Source organism: Piliocolobus tephrosceles, chromosome 5 (assembly GCF_002776525.5).
Source record: "Piliocolobus tephrosceles isolate RC106 chromosome 5, ASM277652v3, whole genome shotgun sequence".
Taxonomy (NCBI): domain Eukaryota; kingdom Metazoa; phylum Chordata; class Mammalia; order Primates; family Cercopithecidae; genus Piliocolobus; species Piliocolobus tephrosceles.
In genome coordinates this window covers 65,550,901-65,564,934 of record NC_045438.1, presented here as the reverse complement: position 1 = coordinate 65,564,934, position 14,034 = coordinate 65,550,901, and the positions used below count along the sequence as shown (strand labels likewise).

At 40.0% G+C, this 14,034-nt stretch overlaps 1 protein-coding gene across 3 annotated transcripts in view; it reads right to left on the bottom strand.

Annotated features, from left to right (window-relative positions):
• The window catches only part of RTN4IP1 (reticulon 4 interacting protein 1), a 56,858-nt gene that overhangs the window by 36,986 nt on the left and 5,838 nt on the right, over positions 1–14,034 (bottom strand). For all 3 annotated transcript variants that reach the window (XM_023205937.2, XM_023205938.3, XM_023205936.2), the window contains exons 2-4: positions 11,654–11,805; positions 10,298–10,366; positions 8,412–8,536 (exon numbers count right to left, since the gene is read on the bottom strand). In XM_023205937.2, coding sequence (XP_023061705.1) covers positions 8,412–8,536; positions 10,298–10,366; positions 11,654–11,779 — 320 coding nt within the window. In that variant the 5' untranslated portion in view covers positions 11,780–11,805. The remainder of the gene's footprint in view (positions 1–8,411; positions 8,537–10,297; positions 10,367–11,653; positions 11,806–14,034) is intronic.

Here is a 14,034-nt window from a genome sequence, read left to right as displayed (position 1 = left end):
ACCATATATTTAATTAAAGTCCCCAAAAGGACAGTAGGTAAAATAAATTCTCCTTTTTTTTGAGATGGAGTCTCGTTCTGTCAGCCAGGCTGGAGTGCAGTGGCACAATCTGGACTTACTGCAACCTCCGCCTCCCAGGTTCAAGTGATTCTCCTGACTCAGCCTCCCAGGTAGCTGCAACTACAGGTGCCCACCACCACACCTAGCTAATTTTTTGTGTGTGTACTTAGTAGAGACGGGGTTTCACCATGTTGGCCAGGCTGATCTCAAACTCCTGACCTCAGGTGATCCGCCCACCTCAGCCTCCCAAAGTGCTAGGATTATAGGCGTGAGCCACCACACCTGGTGGCAAAATAAATATTCATGCCAACAATAAGCCGGTTGGTCTTCTAAGGTCTGAAGTCTTGTGGCTGAACTAAATATTCTTGTTGTATTCGTCACAGCACATTCAATGCAAAGGGAAGCTACTGCTGTTGCTGACCTCCCAGTCGCCCTTAGCTTAAGTCCTACACAGTGGGAATATTTTTTACCTAGCTTGCTGTAAAGGCCACATTATATATTCGAATCTCATTGAAGTAGAAGCCTATTTGTGATAGTGAAGAAACGTGTGCTGTATTTGTTGGTTTATATAAAGTGCACAGAAATACCCTACTTGAAAAAAGCACTGTTACTCAAAATTGCCAAAGTTTTTAATTGTATGCCTCCATTACTTCTTAAGTACACACACAGAGCCTCTTTGGAAGTCAGAGGGGATTGTACTAGTGACAGATATTTTTTAAATATGGGGAAAACATGAATAAGTATTATACTACTTAGGCATTCTTAAACCCTAAAATCTAACTTGTTCTGTCCTTTCTGCCTAATCTCCGAATTCTCCCGAAACATACATTAAGGCACTGAAGCAACGTTGGCTTCTTTCCCGTGACTGAGTCACTTTTTATTTGGCATTTGGGCACCTAAGTCCTCTACAATCACAGTTTTCAGTATTGTTATCTTATGAGGTAGGGCACCAACACCTTAGCTGCCTTACAAAAAAAAAAAAAAAAAAAAAACATGAAACATGCTACAAAACTTCATCTGAATAAACAGAAAAATACAGCTACAAAACAAATCAACCAAAGGAGACCAAGATAGCCTAGATTTATGTGTCCTCTTCTTCTAAGACTCTGTAATTCATGTTGACATTCCCCAATTTACAGAAGAGTTTGTGTGTGAATTAAATGTTTAGAAAGTTAAACACATTTTCCCAAGGGAACAAAGCTATTTATATATCTTGGTAAGGTGGCCAGGGTAAGCCATTTATGAAGGTTAGTTAACCCATAATTGATGAAGAACTTTATACACAGGATAACAATGGCTTTGTTATCTGAAGTGTATTCAGAATTTCAACCGGGGTACTGGGAATGTATCCCCCCAAATGGGATATGCAGTGGGAACCATCCCAAATCACTGGTTCCTTCAATCATATGCAGAAGCAGATAGAGGGAAGAAATGCATGTGATGGGCTGGGCGCGGTGGCTCACGCCTATAATCCCAGCACTTTGGGAGGCCAAGGCAGGTGGATCACCTGAGGCCAGGTGTTCAAGACCAGCCTGGCCAACATGGTGAAACCCATCTCTACTAAAAATACAAAAATTAGCCAGGCGTGGTGGTGGCACCTGTAATCCCAGCTACTCAGGAGGCTGAGGCAGGAGAATCATCTGCACCTAAGAGGCAGAGTTTGCAGACAGCCGAGATCACACCACTGCACTCCAGCCTGGGCGACAGAACAAGACTCAGTCTTACAAAAAAAAAAAAAAAAAGAAACGAAATGCTTGTGATGGGTGACGATAAGAGTGTAAGACAGAGAGAAGTAGTGTGGTCAGAGGAGGATTTACCCATGGAGCCAACAAAGCTGAAGTCCTTCACTTACACAAGGCGCAGAGAGGAGCCCTAGCAATATATTTACATAGACATATGTTTTTGTAAAATTTGTAAAAGATATGCTAACCACAATCAGTTAAGATTGGTCTTTTTTCACTCTTACTCATTAGTCTTGCTTTCTCGTCAGGTGATACTAGATCTGGCTAAAGGGAAGTTGATTGGAAATACACTTGTTTGGGGTTTAGTAGAAAATACTGATGTGGTTCGTAGTCACTTCTGTATAGAGTTAAGTTATTCCTAGCTGTCTTAGTTTAAGAAATGCCTTCCAGGAATTTCTTTCTACCTCTCACTAAGGTAGAAAGAAACTCTCACTAACTCACCTAAGCAACATGACATTTCCTTAAGGCTGTGTATCACTGCGCCCAGCACAGGGTCATGTGAGTAGTGAAGGAGAAAGTTAAACAAGGTTTGAAATGTACAAAGCCAGAAGCTAGTCTGTGGAAAATTCTTCCAATTAAAAAAATGTAAGAATTTACAAGACAACACTATATGGAAGAGGTTAACAACAAACTAGTTAATCATGATTGTCCATTAAAATGCAATAGTATTTTAGGCTTATTCACTACACAAGAAAACGTGAAATGCCTTGAAATCTGTAAACCAAAAATAAAATTCTAAGGCCCCAGCCATCTGAATGGACTCTTCTTCTCGGCCAAGGACATTGCCTGAAAATCTAGTTCTGCTCATGATGCGAGAGGAGGTTGCAGGCCTCATTATACCCCTGCAGCATTAACATCAACACAGACCTTCAATCTGCTAGGAAATATTTACAGTCTATTCTCTCTAAAGCCAGCTACTTGGAGGCTTCATCTGCATGACAAAACCTAGGTCTCTACAACCCCTTATCTGAACCCAGACATTCCATTCTACTTATAATAAATCTTTCAACCAACTGCCAATCAGAAATTTTTAAAATCTACCTATCACCTGGAAGCCCACCCCTCTTCAAGAGGTCTCACCCTTCAAGATCAGACCAATATAAATCTTATGTGTATTGATGGATGTACTATTTTCCAAAAATATATAAAAGCTAGCTGTACCCTGACCACCTTGGGTGCATGCCATCCTGAGGCTGTGTCACAGGTGTGTCCTTAACCTTGGCAAAATAAACTTTCTAAATTGACTGAGACCTGTCTCAGATATTTTGGGTTCACAAATCTTATAGCTCATCTATAAAAGGAACTTGGGAGTTACTGTTCCAAATTTGACAACAATCTTACATTTTACTTGACACGAACGATAATGAGTAGTGCTGTGGAAGGTGAGAGAGCAGGGTTTATGAACAATGTCAGGTTTTGGCTTAGGGTAAACCACAATTAACTGACATTAGGATTACAGAGGAAGAGTTAGGGTGGCAGTTGGTAAGTCTTGTTTTGCTCAAGTTGAGTTTGAGATATAAAGAGAACATCTAAGTGGAATTCAGTAAGAGGCTAGAGTTAGAAATACAGATCTGCAAGTTACCAAACTATAAGGAGAAGCTGGGAGTAGATGAGATAACCTTGGGAAACAAAAAGGAAGAATAGAGTGGAACACTGGGAAAACAGCACATTTAAAGGGCTGGAGGAAGAAGTGGGGGGTTCTAAAAATGACAAGAAATGGTCAACAACAAAAAAAGAAAACTTAAAAGTCTTAATGTCCCTGAAACTATACAAAAAGTAAGTATTTAGGAAGTGGTCAACAATGCCAGATACTTCAGAAAAGTCAAATTAAAATAAAAACTGAAAAATGTCTTTGGGCTTGGCAACTTAAGTCACTTAAGTTAGCTACGACCCCAGTGAGGGCAGGTGCAACTGGCAGACAAGGCTAGAAGCTAGATTACAGTCCACTGAAGAGTAAATGACTTCTAAACCTCACAAGATAGTTAACCCAGTCACTTAGAAAGCTATTGTGTAAAACACAAATTTCCAGGAGTGAGGTTTCTGCTATTCTTTTAAGTGCCCCCCCCCCCCCCCCCCCACCACCACTCAGGACTCCCTGGAAAATAGACCCTGAAGCAAAGGAAGATTCATTTCCATCACACTGACCAAGCCAGAGCCTCCACTCTCACTCTCCTGGCCTCCTCAACCCCATACTTTGTTTATGCAAGAAAACAGCAGGGGTTTCTTTCTACTTCCCCTTATCCCACTAACAATACAACCCAGTCAGGTGCAAATGAAAACTCAAAGTCCAAAAGGGTAATGGGCTTGGGGAGTGGGAAGAAACAGGTGGTGGTGGGGTGAAGAAAAGGCCTTAGAATGCATTTGAAAGAAGAAGGCTGTCGTTTTTTTTTTTTCCTGAGACGGAGTCTCGCTCTGTCGCCCAGGCTGGAATGCAGTGGCCGGATCTCAGCTCACTGCAAGCTCCGCCTCCCGGGTTCATGCCATTCTCCTGCCTCAGCCTCCCGAGTAGCTGGGACTACAGGTGCCCGCCACCTTGCCTGGCTAGTTTTTTGTATTTTTTAGTAGAGACGGGGTTTCACTGTGTTAGCCAGGATGGTCTCGACCTCCTGACCTCGTGATCCACCCATCTCGGCCTCCTAAAGTGCTGGGATTACAGGCTTGAGCCACCGCGCCCGGCCAGGCTGTCGTTTTAATATAAGCATATTGGTAGGAAGTAAACCCAATGTTTTTAAGTTTGGGCCTAATTCTATAATTCTATAACAGAATTAATCAGACGCCTAATTTACACTTACATGACAAAATTTTACTGCCATAAAGCCTAATACCAAAAAAAAAAAAAGTATTCCTAAATTCACCTCATTGAGTTGCAAGTATACACAATTTAAAAGTGAAATTTATTTTGTGGAGGAGGAATAGTTCAATTCCCAACTCTGTTGCCCAGGCTGAAGTGCAGTGGCACGATCTTGGCTCGCTGTAACCTCCACCTCCCAGGTTCAAGTGATCTTCCTGCCTCAGCCTCCTGAGTAGCTGGGACTACAGGTGTGCAACACCACACCAAACACCTTTCAATACTTCTGTCAAACAGAGTGAAGTACAAGTTTCCTGGCAAGACATGAATTTCAGGCAGAGCATGAAATATTCAAGTGTACCCATGACACTACCAATAAATAAAACCATCAAATCTTACCATATTCAAAAAATATCTGGTTGTAACAACTTCTTTAAAAAATTTCTACTTATTTGAGAGCCCTAAGTTATCTATGTGTTCCTACTGAACAAATCATGAGGAAACTACAGATGGACTGATAAAAAGGAAATAATTTTGACTTGATATTTTCTTTTTCTCTTTTTTTTTTTTGTTTTGAGATGGAGTCTTGCTCTGTCAACAGGCTGGAGTACCATAGTGGCACAGTCTCAGCTCACTACAACCTCCAACTGTGTGGTGCAAACGATTCTGCCTCAGCCTCCCAAGTATCTTGAACTACAGGTGTGTGCCACCACATCTAGCTAATTTTTGTATTTTTAGTAGAGACGGGGTTTCACCATGTTGGCCAGGATGGTCTCGATCTCCTGACCTTGTGATCCACCCACCTTGGCCTCCTAAAGTGCTGCGATTACAGGTGTGAGCCATTGCGCCTGGCCTCACTTGACATTTTCTAACGATATCAGCGTGTGGACAAAATGACAGTATTACATGACATCAAGAATCAACTATCTCCTTGGTTTACTGATACTCAGATGCTGCAGAAAACTACAGAACAAAGGGGAAAAAAGGTAAACATCATTTAACCCTTAGAAAGATTTTTCTTAATTTCAAATAAGCTGTTTGCTATAAAGAAATCCTACAAAATCTTCCAAGGTGCTGATAGGTGTTTTTGTCATTGTTAATTTTGGTTTTTCTTTAATTAACTGATTAGAAAAAAAAGACGATTCATCTTTGATAACAAACACCGACCTGCTTTGTGCAGACTAAGGCATGCCTTAATGTCAATAGCTAACAGAAAAGGAACAGTTATTGCTTAGCATATTGAAGCCAAAATATGCTCCATCAATCACAATGGATAGTCAAATGGAAAATCCACTTTGGACACTGGAACTTCTGACTTTAGGTACAATAAAATCTCATTACAGAATTTCTTCATTAAAAGTATTTTTACAGTATTTTAAGGTGCTCACATCTCTCATGTGATTCTCACAAATAAACAGTTAAAAGAGGTAGCCCATTATTAAAACCCATGTGTAGTAATTTCAGTAAACCGAAATTTCTGAGAGCAGCAAGTACCAAGTGCTATGGTCTGAATGTTTGTAATGTTTGTGTCCCACCAAAATTCATATGTTGAAATCCTAACTTCCAGGGTGATGGTATTAGGAGGTGGGGTGATTAGGTCATGCAAGCAGAACCCTCAAGAATGGGATTCATGCTCTTATAAGAAAGAGAGACCCCAGGGATAGCCTCACCCCTTCCAGAATATGAGGACAAGCGAGAAAGCACTGTTAAAGAACAGAAAGTCGGTCCTCACCAGACACAAAATCTGATGTCACCTTGAGCTCAGGCTTCCCAGCCTCCACAACTGTAAGAAATAAATTTCTCTTGTTTCTAAGCCACCAGTTTATGGTATTTTGTCATCATAGCCTGAACAGACTAAGACAGCAAGGTCTCACTGTGCTCACTGAGTCACTCAGGACAAATGCGTCCTACAGGTCACAACATGTGAATGCAGCAGAAGTTCATGATGTGAATTACTAAGACTCTTTACAGTGGGTTTCATTCTAGATTGGTTAACACGGGGCTAAATCAATGAACAGACCCAACTCAATATAACATATCATCATCTAATAAGGTCTAAAATTTTCCATTTCTCAAAGCTCTCCTCAAAACCTACACTGTCCTATACTCATAAACTCAGAGGAAACCACAAAGAGGCCATAAATAAATAGCATGTGGTCACCTGGTTAGTTAATGGCAGAATAAGACCCAGGGCTCCAATTTCCCAGTTCCAGGCCATTGTTGCTTAAACAGAAGATAACAGCATACCAAAGAATTAGCCACAAAGCCAGCAATAAACTGAGAACTCACACCAATGTCTCTGAGAAGAGACAGATCTCTGCCTCTAAATTTTTAAATTTTTTCTTATCTTCTAGATTGTTTTTTACAGTATATTAAAAGTAGATCCAGAGAGCCCTGAACCAGTAAAAGTGAGAGCTCTCTAACAATAGTGCACATATAGTCATGCAGGCATAGAAAACCTAATGTTTTTAAGGGAAAAAACAAAACAATAAAACAATGCTGTTGCAGAGTCTACGATTACAATACAGGTCTAAAAATCTTCAATAAGGTTTTCGCAAGGTTATTAGCTAAGAGAAACCATTAGAAAAATCTATGTGGTCAAAACTAATTTAATTTAAACAAAGTGTTGATCAAAATGGCAACTTCAAGAAAGATAAGCCACAATAGCTTAAAAAGTAAACAGCACTGACCTTTAGAATAAATATTTACCTTGAATTCTAAGATAAAGGGCAGCACCTCATTAGATGAATAGCTTTCATAAGCTTTCAAAAACACAGCTATTAAACTTTCATTAAATTTAATGCTCTATCACCCAACACATTAAATGTAAAGTGCAATGTTTCATAACAACAGAACAGAATCACACAGACTTTAGTTATGTTACCAGCACGATCCTTAGTAATAAAAAAAAAACCAGGTTATTTATTATAGTTTGACCTACAGCTCTTTCCTTCAATTGTTAAATGGTTCTTAGTGTGTAGTTTTCTCAACAAAAAACAAAATCATCATTTTTCTCTATGATGGCAACTTTCTAAAATACGAAGAACACCATAGTCTCCTTGCTAACAATAGTAGCCACCATTTACTGAGTGCCTCCCATGTGCCATAAACTGTGTCACCAGTTTAATGTGCATTACCTCATTTAACCTTCAAAACAAAACTCATTAAAAAGTGAATGAGTGGGTCACCCAGCCGGAAAGCAACAGAATCCAGATACAAACTCAAGTACATCTGAGACATTTCTGGTCACCGTGTTGCTGCTAACCCAAATGAGCACACGCTCAAGGCACTGGGAAATCAGAATTCACCTAATGGATATTAGGCATTGAGACTGAGAGAACTTAAGAATATTCAATAGTTTTGCAGTCTCTTTATAGAAATATGCAAGTGTGAGAATAACTCCTGGGAGAGGTAGGGAAAAAACATTTTCACCTTGACATCATTCTTTAGAAACTGTATGGGATGATTCTTAACCTTTTTAGGAATTTGATAAAAAAAAAAAAAAAAAGATATGGATCTTCTTCCTAAAGAATCACATGTAAAATTTTGCATTATTTTAGAAGGTTCAGACACCTAAAGTCCATTCCATCCACATATCTCAGTTAAAAAATTTCCAACTGATTGGGCTGAAAATCTACAGAATGAAGCTAAGAAAATGCAAACTGACACAAATAGAGTGCTTTGGAAATTGTTTTCAAATGTTAGTACAGCTCTGTTCATGTAAATGATACTAAATTTCAAAGCTCTAACAAATCTACTGCAAGGAACTCACAGAAGGAAAGAAAAGAAGTTTAGATGCTGCCACTGACTGATACACTTACCGTTTTCCTGTGCAATTCTTGTCATTCAGGCCACCAACTTTGTTTATGGCAGACCAGGCTGTGAGAGCCACATATGGCAAAGAGGCAGCTTGAGTATGAGTGAGTGATTTGGGTTTGTGAGAGACCTACATTTGAAGACAACAGTCAAAAATAAGCAATGACTTGCAAACCTCTGCACACAATTAAGCACATTTACCTTCACAGGAATCCAGCTGACCCTTGAACAACAGGGGTTTGAATTATGCAAGTCCACTTATATGTGGATTTCCTGCCTCTGCCACCTCTGAGACCAGCAAAACCAACCCCTCTTCTTCCTACTGTTCGTCTTTCTAGTAACATGAAGACAACAAGGATGAAAATCTTTATGATGATCCACTTAATGAATAGTAAGTATACTTTTCTTTATGATTTTCTTAATAACATTTTTCCTAGCTTCCTTTATTGTAAGAATACAGTATATAAGACACATAACATATTCTAGCTTCCTTTATTGTAAGAATACAGTATATAATATACATAACATATAAAATATGTGTTAGTTGACTTTTTTGAGACAGAGTCTTGCTCTGTCGACCAGGCTGGAGTACAGTGGTGCAATCTCGGCTCACTGCAACCTCCGCCTCCCAGGTTTAAGCGATTCTCCTGCCTCAGTCTCCCAAGTAGCTGGGACTACAGGCAGCCCCCACCACGCCTGGCTAATTTTTGTATTTTTAGTAGAGACAGGGTTTCACCATATTGGCCAGGCTGGTCTCGAACTCCTGACCTTGTGATCCACCCACCTTGGCCTCCCAAAGTGCTGGGGTTACAGGCGTGAGCCACTGCACCCAGTCTTAGTTGGCTTTTTATGTTATTAGTAATGCTTCTGGGTAACAGTAGGCTATTAGCAGTTAAGTTTCAGGGGAGTCAAAAGATGTAGGTGCATTTTCTACCGCACAGGGGTAGGTGGACCAACTCCTGCATTGTTCAGGTGTCAACTGTATTTTCATAGATAAATCTATAAAATTATTCCAGTTCAGTGTTTATTGCATACCTTACTCCAAGATTACCCTTAATAAATATTGTATAGCTCTATCTGTTGCATACCTTGGAGTAGGGTATGCATATGCATACCCTACTCCAAGATTATCCTAATAAATATTGTATAGAATAGCTCTACCTGCCTCACAGATGTTCAATAATGTTATGTAGGCTACACTATCAGATATAACTACTTCATTGTTTATAAAAACTACTTTGTTGTTTATAACTACTTCATTGTTTATAAAAAGACCACATCAATATTCCCATTTGTCTTGAAGTAAATCCAAATAAACCTTGAACTCTCAAAAACACATCCTAATTAGTTTCTGAGATCAGCTGTTTCCTTTACTCTCATTTTCTGGAAAGGAAATCTTTCTAGATTTTCTCTAATCTCAGTAACAACCTTTTTCCCCTTCCTGCCCTCCCTTCTGTAGCCAATTTCCTCAATGTTAACCCCTTTCTCTCTATTCAATTTGTCGGTCTCCTGATTGCATTTGATTAGACTCCTGTTTTTAAAGTTATTCAAAACCGCTGGATATTTCCATGTCTCCATTGATGACTAATCCACCCCCTCTACTGCCTATATCTGCTTTCAACTGTTTATCTAGGGTAAAACCAAGGAACACAGCAGGGTTCTAGGTCTCATTCCAAATCCCTGCTCCATGAGAGAAAAACAGCTGTGTTAGCAGGCAGTGCTACTGAATGGCATCAAATACTTTTTTAATCTCTCAAAAATTTCTATATTATCTCTTTATAAACTGCCCCATGAAACATAAACTAGATCTGAAAAACACCAATTATTTCAGAGATATTTGCCAGTCTTGGTTTAAACTTTCTAATGCATTTCATTAGAGTTGGTAGGTTACCTCATTCCCACTGACTACAACAAACTCTGAAAGAGTGCCTTGTTTCCAAGGAGGAACTGCAGCCCAGACCTGAAACACACACACACAGACAGCTTCATTAGAAACACAAGTATTTTCTGACCAAAGCTAAGCATGAAGGTGTTCCCTAATATATACCCTGTGCTGTGAAAAACACAGAAGTCAGCACTACACCAAGCAGGAGTGTTATTTTCATGATATAAATGTATTACTTAGTATGATTCTGGATTTATCAAGTCAAACCACACTGGAAGCAGATGCCAGTATATCCTGCTGCATTTACTGACTACTTCGAGTGCCAATAAGACCATAATCTCTGGGGTTTGAGTCCTGGCTCCACCACGTATTAGTTAGGAGACCTCTTTAGAGCTTGGCTTCCTCATCTGTAAACTGGGCCTAACTTTATCTACCTCAGAGGGACTAAATGACATATTTTATAAAAAGCAACCAGAACAGTGTCAGCTATGATTATGAACTATCATTTCTTGGTACAAAAGTTCAAAGTGACAAGTGATAGGTGATTATACCAAACTTAAACTATTTTAAAGCCATCTCATCCATAAGGTAAAAATTGTCATTTAAAGGCCCTTTCAAGGAAAAAAATACCCTAATCCTACATATTTTAAAGTCTTGCATTTCTTAAGTACTAAATTTAGAAAACACAAACTCAAGTACAGTCAACATATTTCGGAACTGTTTGTGAAAAAAATGTAACAACAGAACCAAAAAAGTGACAGTTCTAGTCAAAGCTCAGTACTTTTGTTGAAAACAAGAAAACAGGTCAACAGCATAGAATATACTTCTGAAACAGAATGAAATTTGCACATTTAGTAAAGGAATATGTGGGAGTTCAGTCAGGGTGGTGGGAAAAATTGTAAAGTTACAGGAAGTAGACACAAACCTACTTGGAAGGCCGGGGGTGTTGCACAGCTTCAGTAAAAATTTGGCTGAAAGCAGCCTAATCCTCTTTACCTTGAGTTGATAGCAATAGAGCAAATAACTAGGGAATGTGGGGCAGTTTATCTAAATAGTTTGGTTACTCACATGGTCCTAAGACCAACCTTTGATCTTTCATGGGTGCATAATTGCTCCCTACTGGACGGTCGGCAATGTTAATTACCCTATAATGGTGTTTACTCAAGACCTTCATCATTTAATCCACACTAAATAAATGTGACTTCCTCAGTTTATGGGGTGGACGCTGCAGATTCAGGGAGCAGAGGCCTCTTAGCCGCACTGACAGGCAAAATATCTGTGTCAGTGTACATCTCTCATCCATCGCTGGATCAGGGTCTATGGGTTGGACCCCTGCAGGAATACTGGCATTCCCCAACTCACCTCATCTCCAGGCTTGAAGTATTTCACATCAAGCCCACATTCCATCACCACGCCAGAGACATCCCGACCCAGAGTCAGAGGAAATTCTTCTCCTTTGATTTTCATGTGTAAAGGATCACGCTTCATATTTAAAGCTTTAGCTCCATAACCACCTGTAAAATAAAAATACAATTTATCTGTTTCCTCCAAATGTAAGTATGAAATGCTTTTAAAACTACTACAGGGTTATAGTCCAGTACAATTTTAGGTCTTTAAGATGTAGATTATAAATCATTCTATTACAAAGACACATTCAAGTATATGTTCACTGCAATAGTATTCACAATAGCAAAGACATGGAATCAACCTAACTGCCCAACAATGATAGACTGGATTAAAAAACTGTGGTACATACACACCATGGAATACCATGCAGTCACAAAAAGGAACAAGATCATGTTCTTTCCAGGGACATGGATGGAACTGGAGGCCATTATCCTTAGCAAACTAACACAGGAACAGAAAACCAAATACCACGTTTTCACTTATAAGTGGGAGCTAAATGATGAGAACACATGGACACGTACAGGAGAACACTGGGGTTTTTCAGAGGGTGGAGGGTGGGAAGAGGAGGAGGATTAAGAAAAATAACTAGTGGGTATGAGGCTTAATACTTGGGAGATGAAATAATCTATACAACAAACCTCCATGACACAAGCTTACCTATATAACAAAGCTGCACTTGCACCCCTGAACTTAAAAGCTTTTTTAAAAAGTAATCAACCTTATAATTTTTTGCCAATACATGGGAAAGCATAAAAAGATGGATTTATTTTCTTTAAAAAAAATTTACTTGGAAAGTGATAATCACTTATTAAACTAAAGCCACCATTGTTCAAAATATTTTTGAAATTCAAATTTTGAAATTGTCTTCAGAACTTTTAGTATTATCTTTTATACAGTTTTGCTTTGTTCTTTGAAGAGTATGTCTTTATTAACATACTCATTCAGGAACTTTTTTTTTCCTTTTGGAGTCTAGCTCTGTCACCCAGGCTGGAGTGCAGTGGGGTGATCTCGGCTCACTGCAAGCTCCATCTCCCGGGTTCACGCCATTCTCCTGCCTCAGCTTCCTGAGTAGCTGGGACTACATGCACCCGTCACCACACCCAGTTATCCTTTTTGTATTTTTAGTAGCGACGGGGTTTCATCGTGTTAGCCAGTATGGTCTCAATCTCCTGACCTTGTGATCCACCTGCCTCAGCCTCCCAAAGTGCTGGGATTACAGGCGTAAGCCACAGAGCCCGGTCTATGAACTTTTTAAACAACAAAATATTTAGTGCCAGGTCTGGTGAAGATAAATGTTTAAGCTGTTTGAACTTAATAAATAAGGCAAGAATATAAAGTATTTGATGCTGACAATAGTTTATGAGTAATGATCCCCACATCCTTAAAAATATTTCCAGAACATCTTTGAAATAAATTGGAATTCCTGAGTGAAGAAAAGCCACTTGGCTGCATCTGTTCTGACGTGTAAAATCAAGTTGTTTTATTATACATCTTTTTATTTATTTATTTAATTTTTTTGAGACAGGGTCTTGCTCTGTTGTCAGGCTGGAGTGCAGTCACGCAATCTCGGCTCATTGCAACCTCAGCCTCCCAAGTAGCTGGGATTACAGGCACACACCACAGCCAGCTAATTTTTGTATTTTTAGTAGAGACAGCATTTCACCATTTTGGCCAGGATAGTCTCAATCTCCTGACCTCACGATCCGCCCACCTCGGCCTCCCAGAGTGCTGGGAGTATAGGCAGCCACCACGCCTGGCCTATTTTATTTATTTTTTTAAGAGATGAAGCTTCACTCTGTTGCCCAAGTGCAGTGATGTGATCTTGGCTCACTGCAACCTCCACTTCCTGGGTTCAAGCCATTCTCATGCCTCAGCCTCTGGAGTAGCTGGGATTACAGGTGTGTGCCACAACGTCTGGCTAATTGTTGTAGAAACAGGGATTCATCATGTTGGCCAGGCTGGTCTCAAACTCCTGGGCTCAAGCGATCCACCCACCTTGGCCTCCCAAAGTGTTGGGATTACAGGCATAAGCCACCGCACCTGGCCCATATCTTTTTATTTTTAAGAATATTAAAGGCCAGGTGCGGTGGCTCACACCTGTAATCCCAGGACTTTGGGAGACCAAGGTGGGAGGATTGCTTGAGTTCAGGAGTTCAAAACCAGCCTGGGTAATATAGCAAGGCCTCGTCTCTACTAAAACTTTGAAAAATTAGCCAGGCATAGTGGTACATGCCTGTAGTCCCAGCTACTCAGGAGGCTGAGGCAGGAGGATTGCTTGAGCCAAGGAGTTTGAGACTGCAGTGAGCCATGGTCACACCACTGCACTCCAGCCTGGG